The 13,077-nt window shown below is 48.2% G+C and overlaps 1 protein-coding gene across 2 annotated transcripts in view; it reads right to left on the bottom strand.

Annotated features, from left to right (window-relative positions):
* Positions 1–3,138: 3,138 nt before the first annotated feature.
* IFT122 (intraflagellar transport 122) overlaps positions 3,139–13,077 on the bottom strand; it is a 28,266-nt gene continuing 18,327 nt past the window's right edge. The window contains exons 19-29 of one of the 2 annotated variants that reach the window (XM_079316957.1): positions 12,685–12,856; positions 11,694–11,796; positions 10,939–11,079; positions 9,905–10,002; positions 8,990–9,090; positions 7,708–7,873; positions 6,629–6,740; positions 6,109–6,225; positions 5,157–5,236; positions 4,221–4,385; positions 3,139–3,562 (exon numbers count right to left, since the gene is read on the bottom strand). In XM_079316957.1, the coding sequence (XP_079173083.1) occupies positions 3,473–3,562; positions 4,221–4,385; positions 5,157–5,236; positions 6,109–6,225; positions 6,629–6,740; positions 7,708–7,873; positions 8,990–9,090; positions 9,905–10,002; positions 10,939–11,079; positions 11,694–11,796; positions 12,685–12,856 (1,345 nt within the window). In that variant the 3' untranslated portion in view covers positions 3,139–3,472. The remainder of the gene's footprint in view (positions 3,563–4,220; positions 4,386–5,156; positions 5,237–6,108; positions 6,226–6,628; positions 6,741–7,707; positions 7,874–8,989; positions 9,091–9,904; positions 10,003–10,938; positions 11,080–11,693; positions 11,797–12,684; positions 12,857–13,077) is intronic. The other variant, XM_079316958.1, reaches the window with a different exon arrangement.

The raw sequence follows: 13,077 nt of genomic DNA, 5'->3' as shown, positions 1-13,077 counted from the left end.
TTCCCTTCCCCTAGCAGGAGGGATGTGTGGTTCAAGCCCCAGACTGTGGGTCTGGGGGCTGCAGGTGGGGCCAGGCTGGGCGGGCGTGGTGTGGTCCCTGGGTGACAGAGGAGTGTCCCAGCCCTGCTCTCTCAAGGGGACTGTGGATCTGTGAGACCTGCCAGCCCCACACAGTGCCACCCCACATACTGCCATCCCTGTGGGAGGCTGCAGAAGCAGCAGGACCAGACCTTCTTCCACAGGCTCCAGCCACCTCTCTGCTCATGATTTGCCTGTGGAGGTTTGACCACCACTGTGAAACCTTTGGTCCACTGGCAGGTTACCAGGTGTGCCACCTCCTCTGTGACTGTCTTTGTATCTGATTTGGGTCATGCCAACTACATTGGTAACACCTAATAAATAGGTGTTACTCCACCTGTCCTGGACTGGAATCATTCTGCTGTGGTGCTGAGAAGGCTGCTGGACCAGGGAACTGATGGCAGGTTCAGAGCTGAAACCAGCACTCAGCTTCTTATGCTGGTTGACAGACAACCTTAGTCTCCTCAAACCTTGCATAATCATCCAACTCCACAGGGAAGGCTCTGCTTGGAGCCTTCGTGCACCCTGTGTCTCTCTGACTCACCACTCTGTGCACCCAGTTGTGCTTGAAACATCCCTTGTGCCAGGCAGTAGCTGAGTTACACACTACCTTCCCTTGATTTTCCAGAGGCAGTGGCACAAAACCTGCAGAAGGTGAGCACAGAGAGACTCTGCCCCTTTGTAGGTGTCAGAGGCTGGCAGGGAGCTGAACCCCCACCTCTCCTTCTGTTTTGGCTGCACTGAGGGCTGAGCTGAGCTCTCCTCACAGCCAGGAGCAGTGAATGTCAGGGCCTCATCCAGCACTGCTGGAGCTCCTGGTGCAAGCTGGGCAGGATTTCATGTCCTCTTGGCTTTAATGAACTTCCTCCAGCCCTGGCCTAGTTTTCACCAATGTTCCTTGTAGGTTAATTTAGCAATAAGTTTAATGGGAAAAAGCTCAAAGCACTGTCCTCTCCTTAGAGCAGAGACCAAGCTGGGAAACCTCTAAGTGGGGAAGGTGGAAGGAGCTGAAGTGCTGGCACCACAGACTAGGGCAGACCTTGCTGGCAGCCCCACGCTCTCTGCACAGTCCCAAAGGTCTTCCTTCACCTTAACACGAAAGCACCAGCTCCTCACACGCACTCTGCTCGCCCTGAGTTTCTCTCAATTAATTTCTCACACTTGTTGCCAAGGCCAGAGCAGTGCCACTTTCTAACTGCAAATGCAGCTCTTTGCACTTGTACCTGGGCACACAGGGATTAAAGGTTTATTTCCTAAAACACTTTAAGCTGGTGCAATAAGCCATGCTGAGGTAGCAGCTGCTGTGCAGAGCTTAGGGCTGGCGTGCGTCACCACTGGATGCAGCAGTGGGACAGCTGAGAGAGAGGAACAGGGCAGATTCCACAGCAGCTGCCAACCAAGGAGCCTGGTGGGACCTCTTGTACCTCCAGGGGCTCCTCTGCATGAAGCCAGCTGGTGGCCTCCATGGCACAGGGCAGCCTGGACTAGAGCACCTTCATCATGTATGAGACGTGAAGAGTGTTTCTGCTCAGAAAAGCCCAAAACACTTTTCAAAGTTAGACTATATTCAGAGTTGTTTTAAAAAAAAAACATTGGTCCATTTTGTCTCTGTGTCACAGCAAACTGTTTCTCTTCTTTTTCATAATTTTTCATTCCCACTGGCTCTGCACAGGCAGCTCAGCTCCAGAAGGAGCCGAGTTCCACCCTGGCTCCCATCTCAAAACAGCATTGTTTATCCATGTCAATAGCAGAGTCTTCACTGCAAACAGTGACAGCTGAGTCAGAAAGCGGACGAGCTGTAATTAGAACAGAATGTTTTTAAAGTGGTAAATCAGGCAAACTTGGTCAGGAAGCAGTGAGGGGCTGGAAAGGCCAGGGTGATTGCAGGGTCTCCTTTTCCAGAGGAACTGGAGCAGACACATCCCGTCCCACATGCAGAGCGCTGCTCCCGTGGGAACTGCCCTGCCAGCAGCACCTCAGCCAGCTGCTCATGGCCTTTCCCAGCCAGGTGAGGCTGGGACAGACAGGCTGCACCACAACAGAGCTCCTGGCAACAAGGGCACAGCCCATGCTGGATTAAAGTCAAGAGCCACAGCAGGTCCCAGCTCCAGCCACGCTGGTTACCTGCATGGACTTCCCAGTGCTGGGAATGATCCTGTGGCCATCCTGGTGAGATTCCCCTGCAGGGAATCTCTGCTGGTGTCACTGGCACAGAGCTCCCTTCCCTCACAGCCCTGTGGGGTGCTGTGTGTGCTGGTGTCCAAACTGCACTGGGAATGCAGCTGGGCTGGGCACTGGGGTCTCCATCCTCCCCGCTCTGTCCCCTCAGCAACAGGGCTGGGAACAGAGGCACAGAGCTGGGACAGCTGGCCAAAGGGCTGTGCCACTCCACACGATGTTGTGCTCCAAGATAAAAGCTCAAGGGAAGGGGAAGAAGGAGGATGTTGTGTTTGTGGTGTTTGCTTTCCTAAGTGACAGTTATTCACGCTGAGCCCTGCTCTCCAGGAAGCAGGGAATAAATTCCTTCTTGCTTTGTTTTGCTTGCACACAGAGTTCTGCTTCAGCTATTAAACTGTCTTAATCTCCACACAGGAGTTTCTTGGCTTTTGCTCTCCTGCCTCCTGCCCACTCCTGTAGGGAGAGTGAGCTGGGGCTCAGGTGCCTGGGACTGATGCCCCCTGTGCCTCGTGCCTCACACGAGGCTGCAGCAGAGAGCAGAGGGTCTGTCTGCCCCCACCTGCACACTGAGCTCGCCCTGGGCTCAGGACTGACACCTGGGGATGCTGGGGACACCCTGCTCAGCAGCACTCCCCTGGCACAGCCCTCCATGGCAGCAGCACAGAGCTCAGGTGTGCACTTCAACCAGGTGAATTCCACACAGGATCAGCCACCACCTGCCCCAGGGTGTCTCTGTGAGATGCCCCCAGTGCCAAGAGTAGTGGAACTCTTCAGATTATATTTGGAGGGCTCTAAATGCTGTTTTTGCCTAAATGGAATAGAAAGGAAAAAGAAATTCAAGATCAGAAGCATGAGTATTATAGCAATTTCAGAGACAATAAATAGTGAAAAATAGTCCTATTTATTTGTCAATAACTGGTGTGTGTTAAGAAGCACAATCTGGAGTAAAAACAATTACTCAAAGGCTGAACTCAATCCTAAAAACATTCCTGTAAAATTCTGTGGTACTTCAGCTGCTTGCCTGAAGAATCCAGAGCCCATTCACAAAACCCCAGACATTTTAATATTAAAAAATAGTTACAATTCTTCAACTTGTTCTACTCTTACATACAAAATGAGACAAGATGATGTAACCAAGTTATTAGGAAAGCTCTACAGATCTAAGAGTTTTGCCAAGCCAACAGGGTCTGTTCTTGAGGTAAAAGACTGTTTTTCTTCATTGGTTTGATTCATCTATTCTCCTGCGACAGAATGGGCAACAATTATGCTGGAGTATGAGAAGCTCGTAGTCTTCTGTGTGAAACATCTGTGAATTAGGAACAGATTTAAAACAAGTTAGTCTGTACCCTGCTCAAAGAGAATGCAAACTGATCTCAATGGCTGCTCAATAGCAATGATATTCTGGAACTACCATAACAGAGAATTGGTCCCCTTGGTCTCAATCACCTGAGATGCTACAGCCTGGAACAGAGCAGCAGGCACCTCAGAGACCTCTGACAATGCTGCTGAGAAGGCACAAACCCTTTAACTACTTCTGCAAAAGGACAATTACAGTGTTGTGTAAGCAAACATGACTGAATTCCAGCATTTCAACAAGTCATTTCTGAGCGAGGCAGGAGCAGGACTGACCCACAAGGTAAGTGTCACTGACTGGTTTTCCTTGCTAGACCTTAGACCAAGTCAGAGAGACAGAGCAAAAGGAAGCAAATACAAATAGCTTCTGTGGGTCAGCCAAGGTTTCCTCAAGAGGCTCTGACTTGTTACCAGGGCAATTTCTCAAATTCTAGACTATGGCCAACTCTCCCAAGGCAGCTGCTGCTGTGTCACAGCTCAGAGCTGGGTTGGTTTCACTGCTGCGCCTCTGCCCCGCTCAGGAGCGACTGAGCGCATTTCAGAGCGCGGGTTCGGGGCTGGCAGCTTCTGGCAGCAGGCCGGGCAGGGCTGCGGGGCCCAGCCGCGCTCACCTGGAAGCAGGAGGGGCAGAGGGTGACGGTGGCGTCGGGCAGCAGCGAGCGGTAGAACTGCCAGCGCAGCGGCGGCGGCCAGCGCTTGACCAGCACGTCCCGGCGGCCGAGCGAGCGCAGCGCGGCGCGACCCAGCACCAGGGGCACGAAGGACGAGCCGCCCTGCTGAGACAGACAGACAGACAGACAGACACAGAGCTGAGCCGCAGCCCCGCACCCAGACCAGGGGCACGAAGGACGAGCCGCCCTGCTGAGACAGACAGACAGACAGACAGACAGACAGAGCTGAGCCGCAGCCCCGCACCCAGACCAGGGGCACGAAGGACGAGCCGCCCTGCTGAGACAGACAGACAGACAGACAGACACAGAGCTGAGCCGCGCTTCGGAAGCGCAGGGATTCAGCACGGGAGATAACGCGCAGCCGGCCCGAGCCCTGTCCCACAAAGTCCCCGTTGGTTTTACCAAAACCTCCTCCCACACAGCACCAGCCACATCTGTTTGCAGCGAGCTCCCCTTATCTCTTTAACACAATTCCTTGCCACTAACAGCACACTCACAGTCTCTACAAATCCCCCACACTACAGCCTGCTCTGTAGATGTGTTGCTGCAGTACCAGTGCACAGTGAAGAAGCAAAATTCTAGGAGTGTTTGCTTTAACATCTTTGCTGTCTTGCGAGGTTTGTGTTTGTTTGTTTGTTTGTTTGTTTGTGGTTTTTTTTTGTGTGGGTTTTGCTGGTTTGTTTGTTTGCTTTGAGGGTTTTGTTTGTGTTCCTATGGGAGGAGTTAACCGGTTAGTCCATTTCCCTCTCAAGTGCCATCCCCTTCCCAGTCCCCTGCTCTGCAGCTCTTTGTACCACACACACACACCAGAAGAGTGGCTTTATAAAGTAAAATTTTCTATTAATTTCTATTGGTAGACACAGGTACAATTCTTACCTCAAAGCTCAGTTTTGCTGTAAAGGGATCACCATCCTCAATAATATCAGTACTGTCATCAAGCTTCAGACTCTGAGTATCTGGATGCATGTCTTAAGGAAGGATGAGAATCCCTGTAAAACTGGCTCTGCTTACCACAGTCAGCACTGGCAGAATCAGGATGAGAGAACCCAGCAGGACCAGTCCCTTGCTGCTCCAGAGTATCTCCAGCTGGGACAGTGCCAGGCCAGTACAAAAGGCACCAAGAAGGCCCTGCTGGGATTTCCAGTGACTGGGGAAGTTTATCACTGCAGCTGCTGTAGAACAGCAAGACTGACCACAGCCAGGCATGACATCAGCTCTTACCCTTCCACAGATGACAGAGCAAAGCAAGCAATCTATTGAAGTTACAATTTTGGGCAGCTTTAGTCAGAGCTTGTGTGTTCTTGTGCATTACTCTGCATCTCATATTCTATAACCCCCACAGCAACTGGGAGCTCTGGAGGCCAAAGCATTCCAAACCAGATCTCAACAGGAACAGTTGTGAAGTGCTCCTTCCTTTGGAAAGAAGCTGCTACTGGAAGCAACACACTCCAGATTCCCCTCACCCTTGTCAGAAAGCAGGTCACAAAGAATAGGTAAAGTATGGCACTCCACTGTTAAAAATAAACATTGCACAGGATTATAAATAAACTGTCCTGATGGAAAAGTGTCCTGACAAAATTAGCTTTATATATATTTTATATTTAAAAAATTATATTTATTTTTTATTTATATATTTATATATAAATATATAAATATTATATATAAAATATTTTTTATATTTTGGTTGTTACACTAACACAACAAAGATGCAATTGTACTTACATCAGTCATATGACAAAAGGAAAGGTTTAAACCTAAGGGGAAAAGTAACCTCTAAATTGTTTAATTTTCCCTAAGGAAAGGAAAGCAGTTCTACTCAGAAGGATACGCTCACTCATCGTCTCTTGCCATTTACTCACTCTTGGAGCTTCAAGGTCAATGAGAGCTACAGCTTCCTCATCTGTGATGCCATCTTCCAAATAGAACTCCACCAGGTGCAGCACCTCTAGAAGGTGGGGAAGGCAGGAAGAATTTGAGCTGCAGGAGCTCAGGAAATGCCCACAGCAGATGCTGTGCTCCCTCATGTCAGTGGTGTTCTGCCCACCTTCTCTCATGAAACAAGTTAAATAAAATAAAATTGCAGCAAAGCAAACCCTGAACTTCTGAAAGGATTGTGTCCACCTTCACAGAGATGCATTTCTGTGTCTGGCAATAAAACAATTCTGTGCTGCTGCTCTGCAGTGAGCACCACAACCCCCCCTCAGCCAAATTTAACAACAGTGAAGGAACTGGTTTGTTTGTAACAGAAGTTTGTTTGGCCAAAGAGCAGAGGGAAGAACTGAAGCACTCACCACTCTGCTGACATTGCCTAGTTGCAAAGCAGGAGCAAGCAGGAGCTCCCAACTCACCGTAGGAGGAGGCTGAGAAGACGAAAGGCTGCCTGCAATTAATGCAGACATTGCCCAGGTTATTCAGCAGAGGGTTGTTGGTGGAGCACCTGTAGCACAGGGGCACGAGCTCCTGAAAGGACAGGTGGAGAGCATGGTGATCCCAGACCAGCACGTCCTCAGCTCTTTCTTTTCAATTCCATTTGGGCCCCTTCAGCTGACAACACAGATCTGACACCAGCACTGGTCTGAGAAGCACTGCTGTGAGATCACATCCTTCAACATCTGAAAATGCTTTTCCTTTTTAACAAACCAGCAAGTTTTCCCATTAAAAATCGCTGTCTTCACCATTTTAACAATTAAGTTTTCACCTTGCCTTCGCAGTAACAGAAGCAGAATTCTGCATCAAATACACAAGTATAAAAGAAGCTGGAGAAGTTTACTGAAGCAAAGTTTTTGCTCTAAGATTTGGTCAAATTTAGGTTCTCCAATTGAGTCATTTATTTTCAAGAGCAGAGTTATTTTAGGCAGTTCTTAAAGGGCATGTTTCTATTATTTCAGGAGGCCAGGTGCATGTTCACTGGTACAATGCAATTTATTTTTAGTGAGTACTCCCTGAGACATGGCTTTATAGAACACTGTAGAATGCCAGACTTCAGTGAAAGAAGAAAAGGTGTTAAAATAAGATTTACGGAAGGAAGTCACCAAAGGGATGGAGGGAGGAGGGAAAGAGTGTGAGGAGTGGGACAAATGAAAGTGACCTCCAGCTGGAGAGAGAGACAAAGACTGTGGAACAATAGCATGTGAACTGGAGAAAAAAGGGCTTGGAAGAATTAATAGGCAGAGAGGAAGGAGATTGCAAGAGAGGAGAGGGAGAATGGAAGCTGTCCACAAAGAGAGGGCTGATTTTAATTTGCTCTCAGGAGCAGAAGGAAGTCTGACTTGAAGAATAACAATAAAAGGACTGTGTTTCCAGCAGAAACATAATTATATCACAGACCCATGCATAATGTATTTCAGATTGTTTTGAGCACACAGGAACTCATATTCTAGGATTAGGCCACACATTAATGATTAACATGAAACACATTACAGCTTACCTCACTGTCATGGAATGGCTTGGATCTGATTGTCAGGCTGCCCAACTCAACAGATTTCTGGAACCTGTCTGGGATCTGCAGTCCCTGCAGCTTGTCATAGGCATGACGAGCCAGTTTATATGCACCAAGAGCTTTACTCTGCTTTGCCAGGGCCAACAATGTATTGCTATCATTTAATTAAGGAATAAAAATACATACAGCATTTACAAAAAACCACAATATTCTGTCTCATCATACAAGTTGTGCAATGAAACATATCCAACACTGGATCTTCACATAGGCTTTAACCAGAGAAATTTGTTTACAGAATCTCACTTACAAACATGTATGAAATGACTATCAAAATACCTGTGGGCAATTATTAGCAAGGTAAGGAATAAACGTTGCTATGGTTAAATATTCTGACTCCATTTACAATATTTCAGTATTTTTGAGGCACATGCATTTTCTCCCAGCCACACAAAAACCAAAATCCAAATATTTTTTTACAGCATTAGTAACCCACTGGCACAGGGTAAATGTGCGATGTGATTTGAGAGTGTGCCCTTTGTTATCAACAGAGTGTTGTCCTTCCCTTTCACCAGGGTGAAACAGTAACTGCTGGTTACACCTGCTGACCACAACGAAGGATGTCAAAGACTTCATGAAAGATTTCTACATTTTAAGTGAGGCATTTATGAAAAGGAAAGCTAACATCCCATCCAAAGCCAGAAATGCAGTGCAAGCAAGGCCTCCCTATGGCATGCAGTGACCTGCTGGCTCTCTTCAGAAAGGTTTCAGCAGGCTCACACAGCCATTTAGGAATCACTCACTCCCCAGGGGCTCCCTGGGCACGAGCAAAGCCATTCAGATGTTGGCCTGACAGACCACACCTCAAGGACAGCAACAGCTCCTGGGTTTCCCTGCCTCTGCCTCACTTCAGCCTCCTGCACTGTCAAGATTCAGAGCCAGCACCTTCCTGCAGTGACTGCTGTCCCAGAGCTGGCTCCTGACACAGGGCACACCCCAGGCTGGGCAGGTGCTCAGGGTGCCCTAACACACACACATGAGAGTTGATTTGCACAGCTCCCCAAAGCTATAACAAAGAGCAAACCAGTGCAGCTCAGCACACAATAGTTTGAAGATGCTGATTATTCCTGAGGGACTGAAGTTCCCATTAATGAAAGCCAACAGCTGACAGCAAAGATTCCCTGCAGGAAGTCCCTGCCTTGGACCAACAGCAGTTATTCCTTTCATGTATCACATGGTAACTTCTAGATTTTGAACTATATTGGAAGGATACACCTTTGAGATCCCCAGAGGAGTCTCTTTTGTTAAACTGTGAAGCAGAAACCTGGAAATATTGAAGAGGGTTTCAGGCAAGTGGAAGCTGAAAGGCTCCTCCTGTGGGATGAAAAACACAGACACATTTCTAAGCTGGAAAACCAACAACTTACATGAGTAAGCAACACAGCACAAGGCATCTCTAGTACTGTGTTTCTTTCACCCCTTGAGAGAAGAGGTGTTGACAGAACATAACAGTGGATTTTGCATGTCTTTATCACCAAAGCTCATGCCTGATACAGAAAAGAGACACAGAGAGATCAGTGTAGTTAAGACAGAATCTTTAACAGGTTATTTAAAAATGAGGGGAGCCTGCACAGCCACAGTGCAGTCTCTAGCACTGTGAGATCTAAAGCAGTCTGACAGCAAAGACTCCACAACACAGAGTCTTCTTCTGGGCAAGGGCACTGAGCAAGGGTTCTCAAATGTTTTACAGCAGATATTTGCACCAACAGTGACAGCAGCATGACTCCTCTAGGTGCTGGGATTAGTAGCAGCTCCTCACTCATGATGCACATCAGTGACACACGTGGAAATCCCCAGGCCAGCCTGCCTTCTGTTCAACCCTGATTTCCAGTGACTAAGGGAAAAACTGACCCTGGCCTGGGCAGGGGCAGAGGCTCAGGTCCATGGCACCAAACCAAGGCAACCAGCAAAAAGGGCCAAGGGCAGGCATAAGCACACCCTGCCCCACCTGCAGGTGTAGGGAGCTGAGCAAGTTCTTGTACAGGACAGCTGGACTGTATAATAAAATAAAATAAAGTCAAATAAATAAATACATTTACTATACAGTAATTGCCCAGAAAGTCCTAGTTATTTTTGGGCTCCCTAAGGAAAAAAGCATAAATACACAATTCTAAAGTGATTATCTTACAGTGTATCTTTGAATAAAGTGATAGACATGGTAAACTTCTGCCAAATGCTGGAAGTGATGAAACTTCTGCAACATTTCAGCCTGCTGTCCTTGGTTCTCTGTGGGAGGCAAAGGCAGTATGTGAGTGTCAAAGAGCAGGCTCAGCTGGAAGAAAACAACCTGGGGTGATTTTAGCACCAGCACTGCCAGAGGAGGGATGCACCAGGTCAAGCATGCCCATCTACCCATGCAAATCAAATGCTGCAAGAGCTGCTGTTCTTTGGAGCAACCCTCTGGCCTGAAACAAGCACAGAGCAGCTGAGGCAGAGTTTAACACAGCCAGAGGCTACAGCTGAGCTACAGGTAGAAAGCAGCAGGTGTGCACCCCTGCAAACCTCTTCCAGAATGCCAGAGTTCACAAATACAATTAGTTTTGAAAACTTCCACACACACCGAATACACCACTGAGCTGTTTGGGAAAACGTGCATCTCAAACATCTGAGGGGTGATAAACCAGCTGAACTAAACCAAAGGTACCTGGAGCACCAGGAAAAGGCAGCATTCCCAACCTTCTGTGCTCATTATCACTGAAGGACACCCATTAACTACTAACACCCAGTGAGAGACATCTGGGAGACAGGATGACAGCCAGCAAACAATCAGTTTTGCCTGCTAGCAGAAATAATTATTAACCTCCCTAACCTGTGTTCACACACTTGGGGTAACTTACTCTCCCACATTTTCCATTTACCAGCACGTTAACCCTCCAGGCAATGGGTGTGGTGGGAAGGTGCAGGAGGATACACAGTCCCACCAGGCACGGATTTCATCCCAGCCAGACTTCAGGAGGAGCCTCATGCCTGCTGATGTCTCTGGTTTGTTTATTTGTTTTAAATTAGCACATGGGAAAAACAGGGGACTACAAAAATAGCACAAGCCCGAGACGTGCGCAGCATTCAAAGCACAAAGCAGCAGCTGCAGCAGCGCCCGGGCAGTGCAGGAGCTGCTCCAGTTGGTGCACAAGGGGTGACACAATCGCCTCCCCCGAGACTCACCTCGGGCTGTGTCCAGGCACTGCATGGAAAGCATCCAGTAGTAATAGGCAGCGTCGTGGAAGCGGCTCTCGAGCACGGCGTTGTGAGTGAGCTGCTCCAGCACCCGCAGCGCCTGGCTCTGCCGGCCCGCCCTGCGGAACGCTGCAGCGCGGCGCACGGTCACGCACCCCAATTAACGGCAATTAGCGCTCCCGGGCGGGCAGCGGCCGCCGGCCAACGCTCGGGGCACCGGAAAGACATTACACACTGCTGCTTTCCTCTTGACACTGACACTAACGGAGCACCTGAACTATCTGGAGCTATTTTGAAGCTTTTGCACTGTCTCAGCAACTCTTGAGCTCAAGGAGTTGGTACAACACTGATTGCTGGGGTTTATTTAAATAGAAAAGAGAGAAGATGCTGTGATGATTAGATCTCTGTACAAACAACATTGATCTCCATACACTGCAAATCACAACTTCACTCAAAATCAAAACCACAATGAATTGTTTGAAGTCAGTGCTCTGGTGTGTATGAATACTTTAAAAGCATTATGCTGAGTACTTTAAAATTAGAGTACAGCTCTTCGACAGATCCATCACAATTTCCTATACAGTAGATTTCCAGTCACTTTAAAACCAATATGAAAACATGGGTTATATTTGGTTTTGAATACCACTGATAAGAAATTGGCCAGGGCAGAGTCTTTATATTCTGTAGTGGAGAAGTATGGAGTAAATATGGAGTGAGCAGTGATCTGTCAGTGACATTCTCACCTTCCTGGGCTTCTTCAAATCGATCATTCTCTGCCAGCCACTGAGCATAAGGGACATAGACTTCATCTTTGAATTCAGGATGCTTTTCACACAAAGCAAATGCCTGACATAAATTTAAAAAAAAAAAAAAATCATTCTTAGATTATTGCATGGTTTAAACACTTAAAGGGTTTAAAATATTCCATGAGATCAATCCTTCAGCTCTAAGAAAATTCACAGTGGGACATATAGACAGTGTAATCCGTATTTTCTCCAGTATGAAACTTATGTGTTTTAAAATAAAAAGCAATCAACAACAAAAGAAAAGAAGCTTTGCGTAATAACAGACTGACTATTGAAACAGAAAGACTTGAAAGTGATTATCTGGGAAATTTAGTAGATTTCCCAGCAAGAGACAAAAAATATTTGTACTTTTACTGAATACATTTGCTAAGGAAATTGAAGTAACACTATAAATGCACTTTCAGAAAAGCACACCACCACCAAACACATGCTGGCATGCACAATTAACAGCAATACTCTGAATCCTGCTGCAGAAGTCTCCCTCCCTGCACTGCTGGGGGAGCAGACATGTCCCTGCCTGTCCCCCAGTGCTGCAGCCCCATGCAGCAGTGCTCCCTGCACTGCTGGGGGAGCAGACATGTCCCTGCCTGTCCCCCAGTGCTGCAGCCCCATGCAGCAGTGCTCCCTGCACTGCTGGGGGAGCAGACATGTCCCTGCCTGTCCCCCAGTGCTGCAGCCCCATGCAGCAGTGCTCCCTGCACTGCTGGGGGAGCAGACATGTCCCCTGCCTGTCCCCCAGTGCTGCAGCCCCATGCAGCAGTGCTCCCTGCACTGCTGGGGGAGCAGACATGTCCCTGCCTGTCCCCCAGTGCTGCAGCCCCATGCAGCAGTGCTCCCTGCACTGCTGGGGGAGCAGACATGTCCCTGCCTGTCCCCCAGTGCTGCAGCCCCATGCAGCAGTGCTCCCCAGGCCATCACGGGCACACACCTCCTCCCAGCGACGAGTCTCCACGTGGAGCTGCACCAAAGCTTTCAGGTCACCAACCTTCATGTAGGTTTCTGCAGCATAGCCAGGGTTACCAAGCTGTTTAAAATAGAAGGCACACCTGGCCAAGGGCTCCCTCTCAGCTTTGTCCAGCTTCCGAGCAATCCCGATCAACCTGGGCTCAGCAGAAAGAAAATGTTTCAGACTCTGCCCTGGTGCTCTGCCTTTTAATCACTGCCACCACTTCACCTTTAATCAGTTAACATTCAATAAACATACTAACAGTATGCAACAGTTTAAACAGTTGCAGTACATACTCCAAATATCTCTTTCCTTTTGCACACTCTAAGCCTTCCTCCCCTCTTTGCCACAGACTCAGCTCTGTATCCTAGACCC

This window comes from Erithacus rubecula, assembly GCF_903797595.1.
Source record: "Erithacus rubecula genome assembly, chromosome: 13".
In the NCBI taxonomy this organism is placed as follows: Eukaryota; Metazoa; Chordata; class Aves; order Passeriformes; family Muscicapidae; genus Erithacus; species Erithacus rubecula.
The sequence above is the reverse complement of the archived record's forward strand: the minus strand, read 5'-3'. Positions and strand labels throughout refer to the sequence as shown.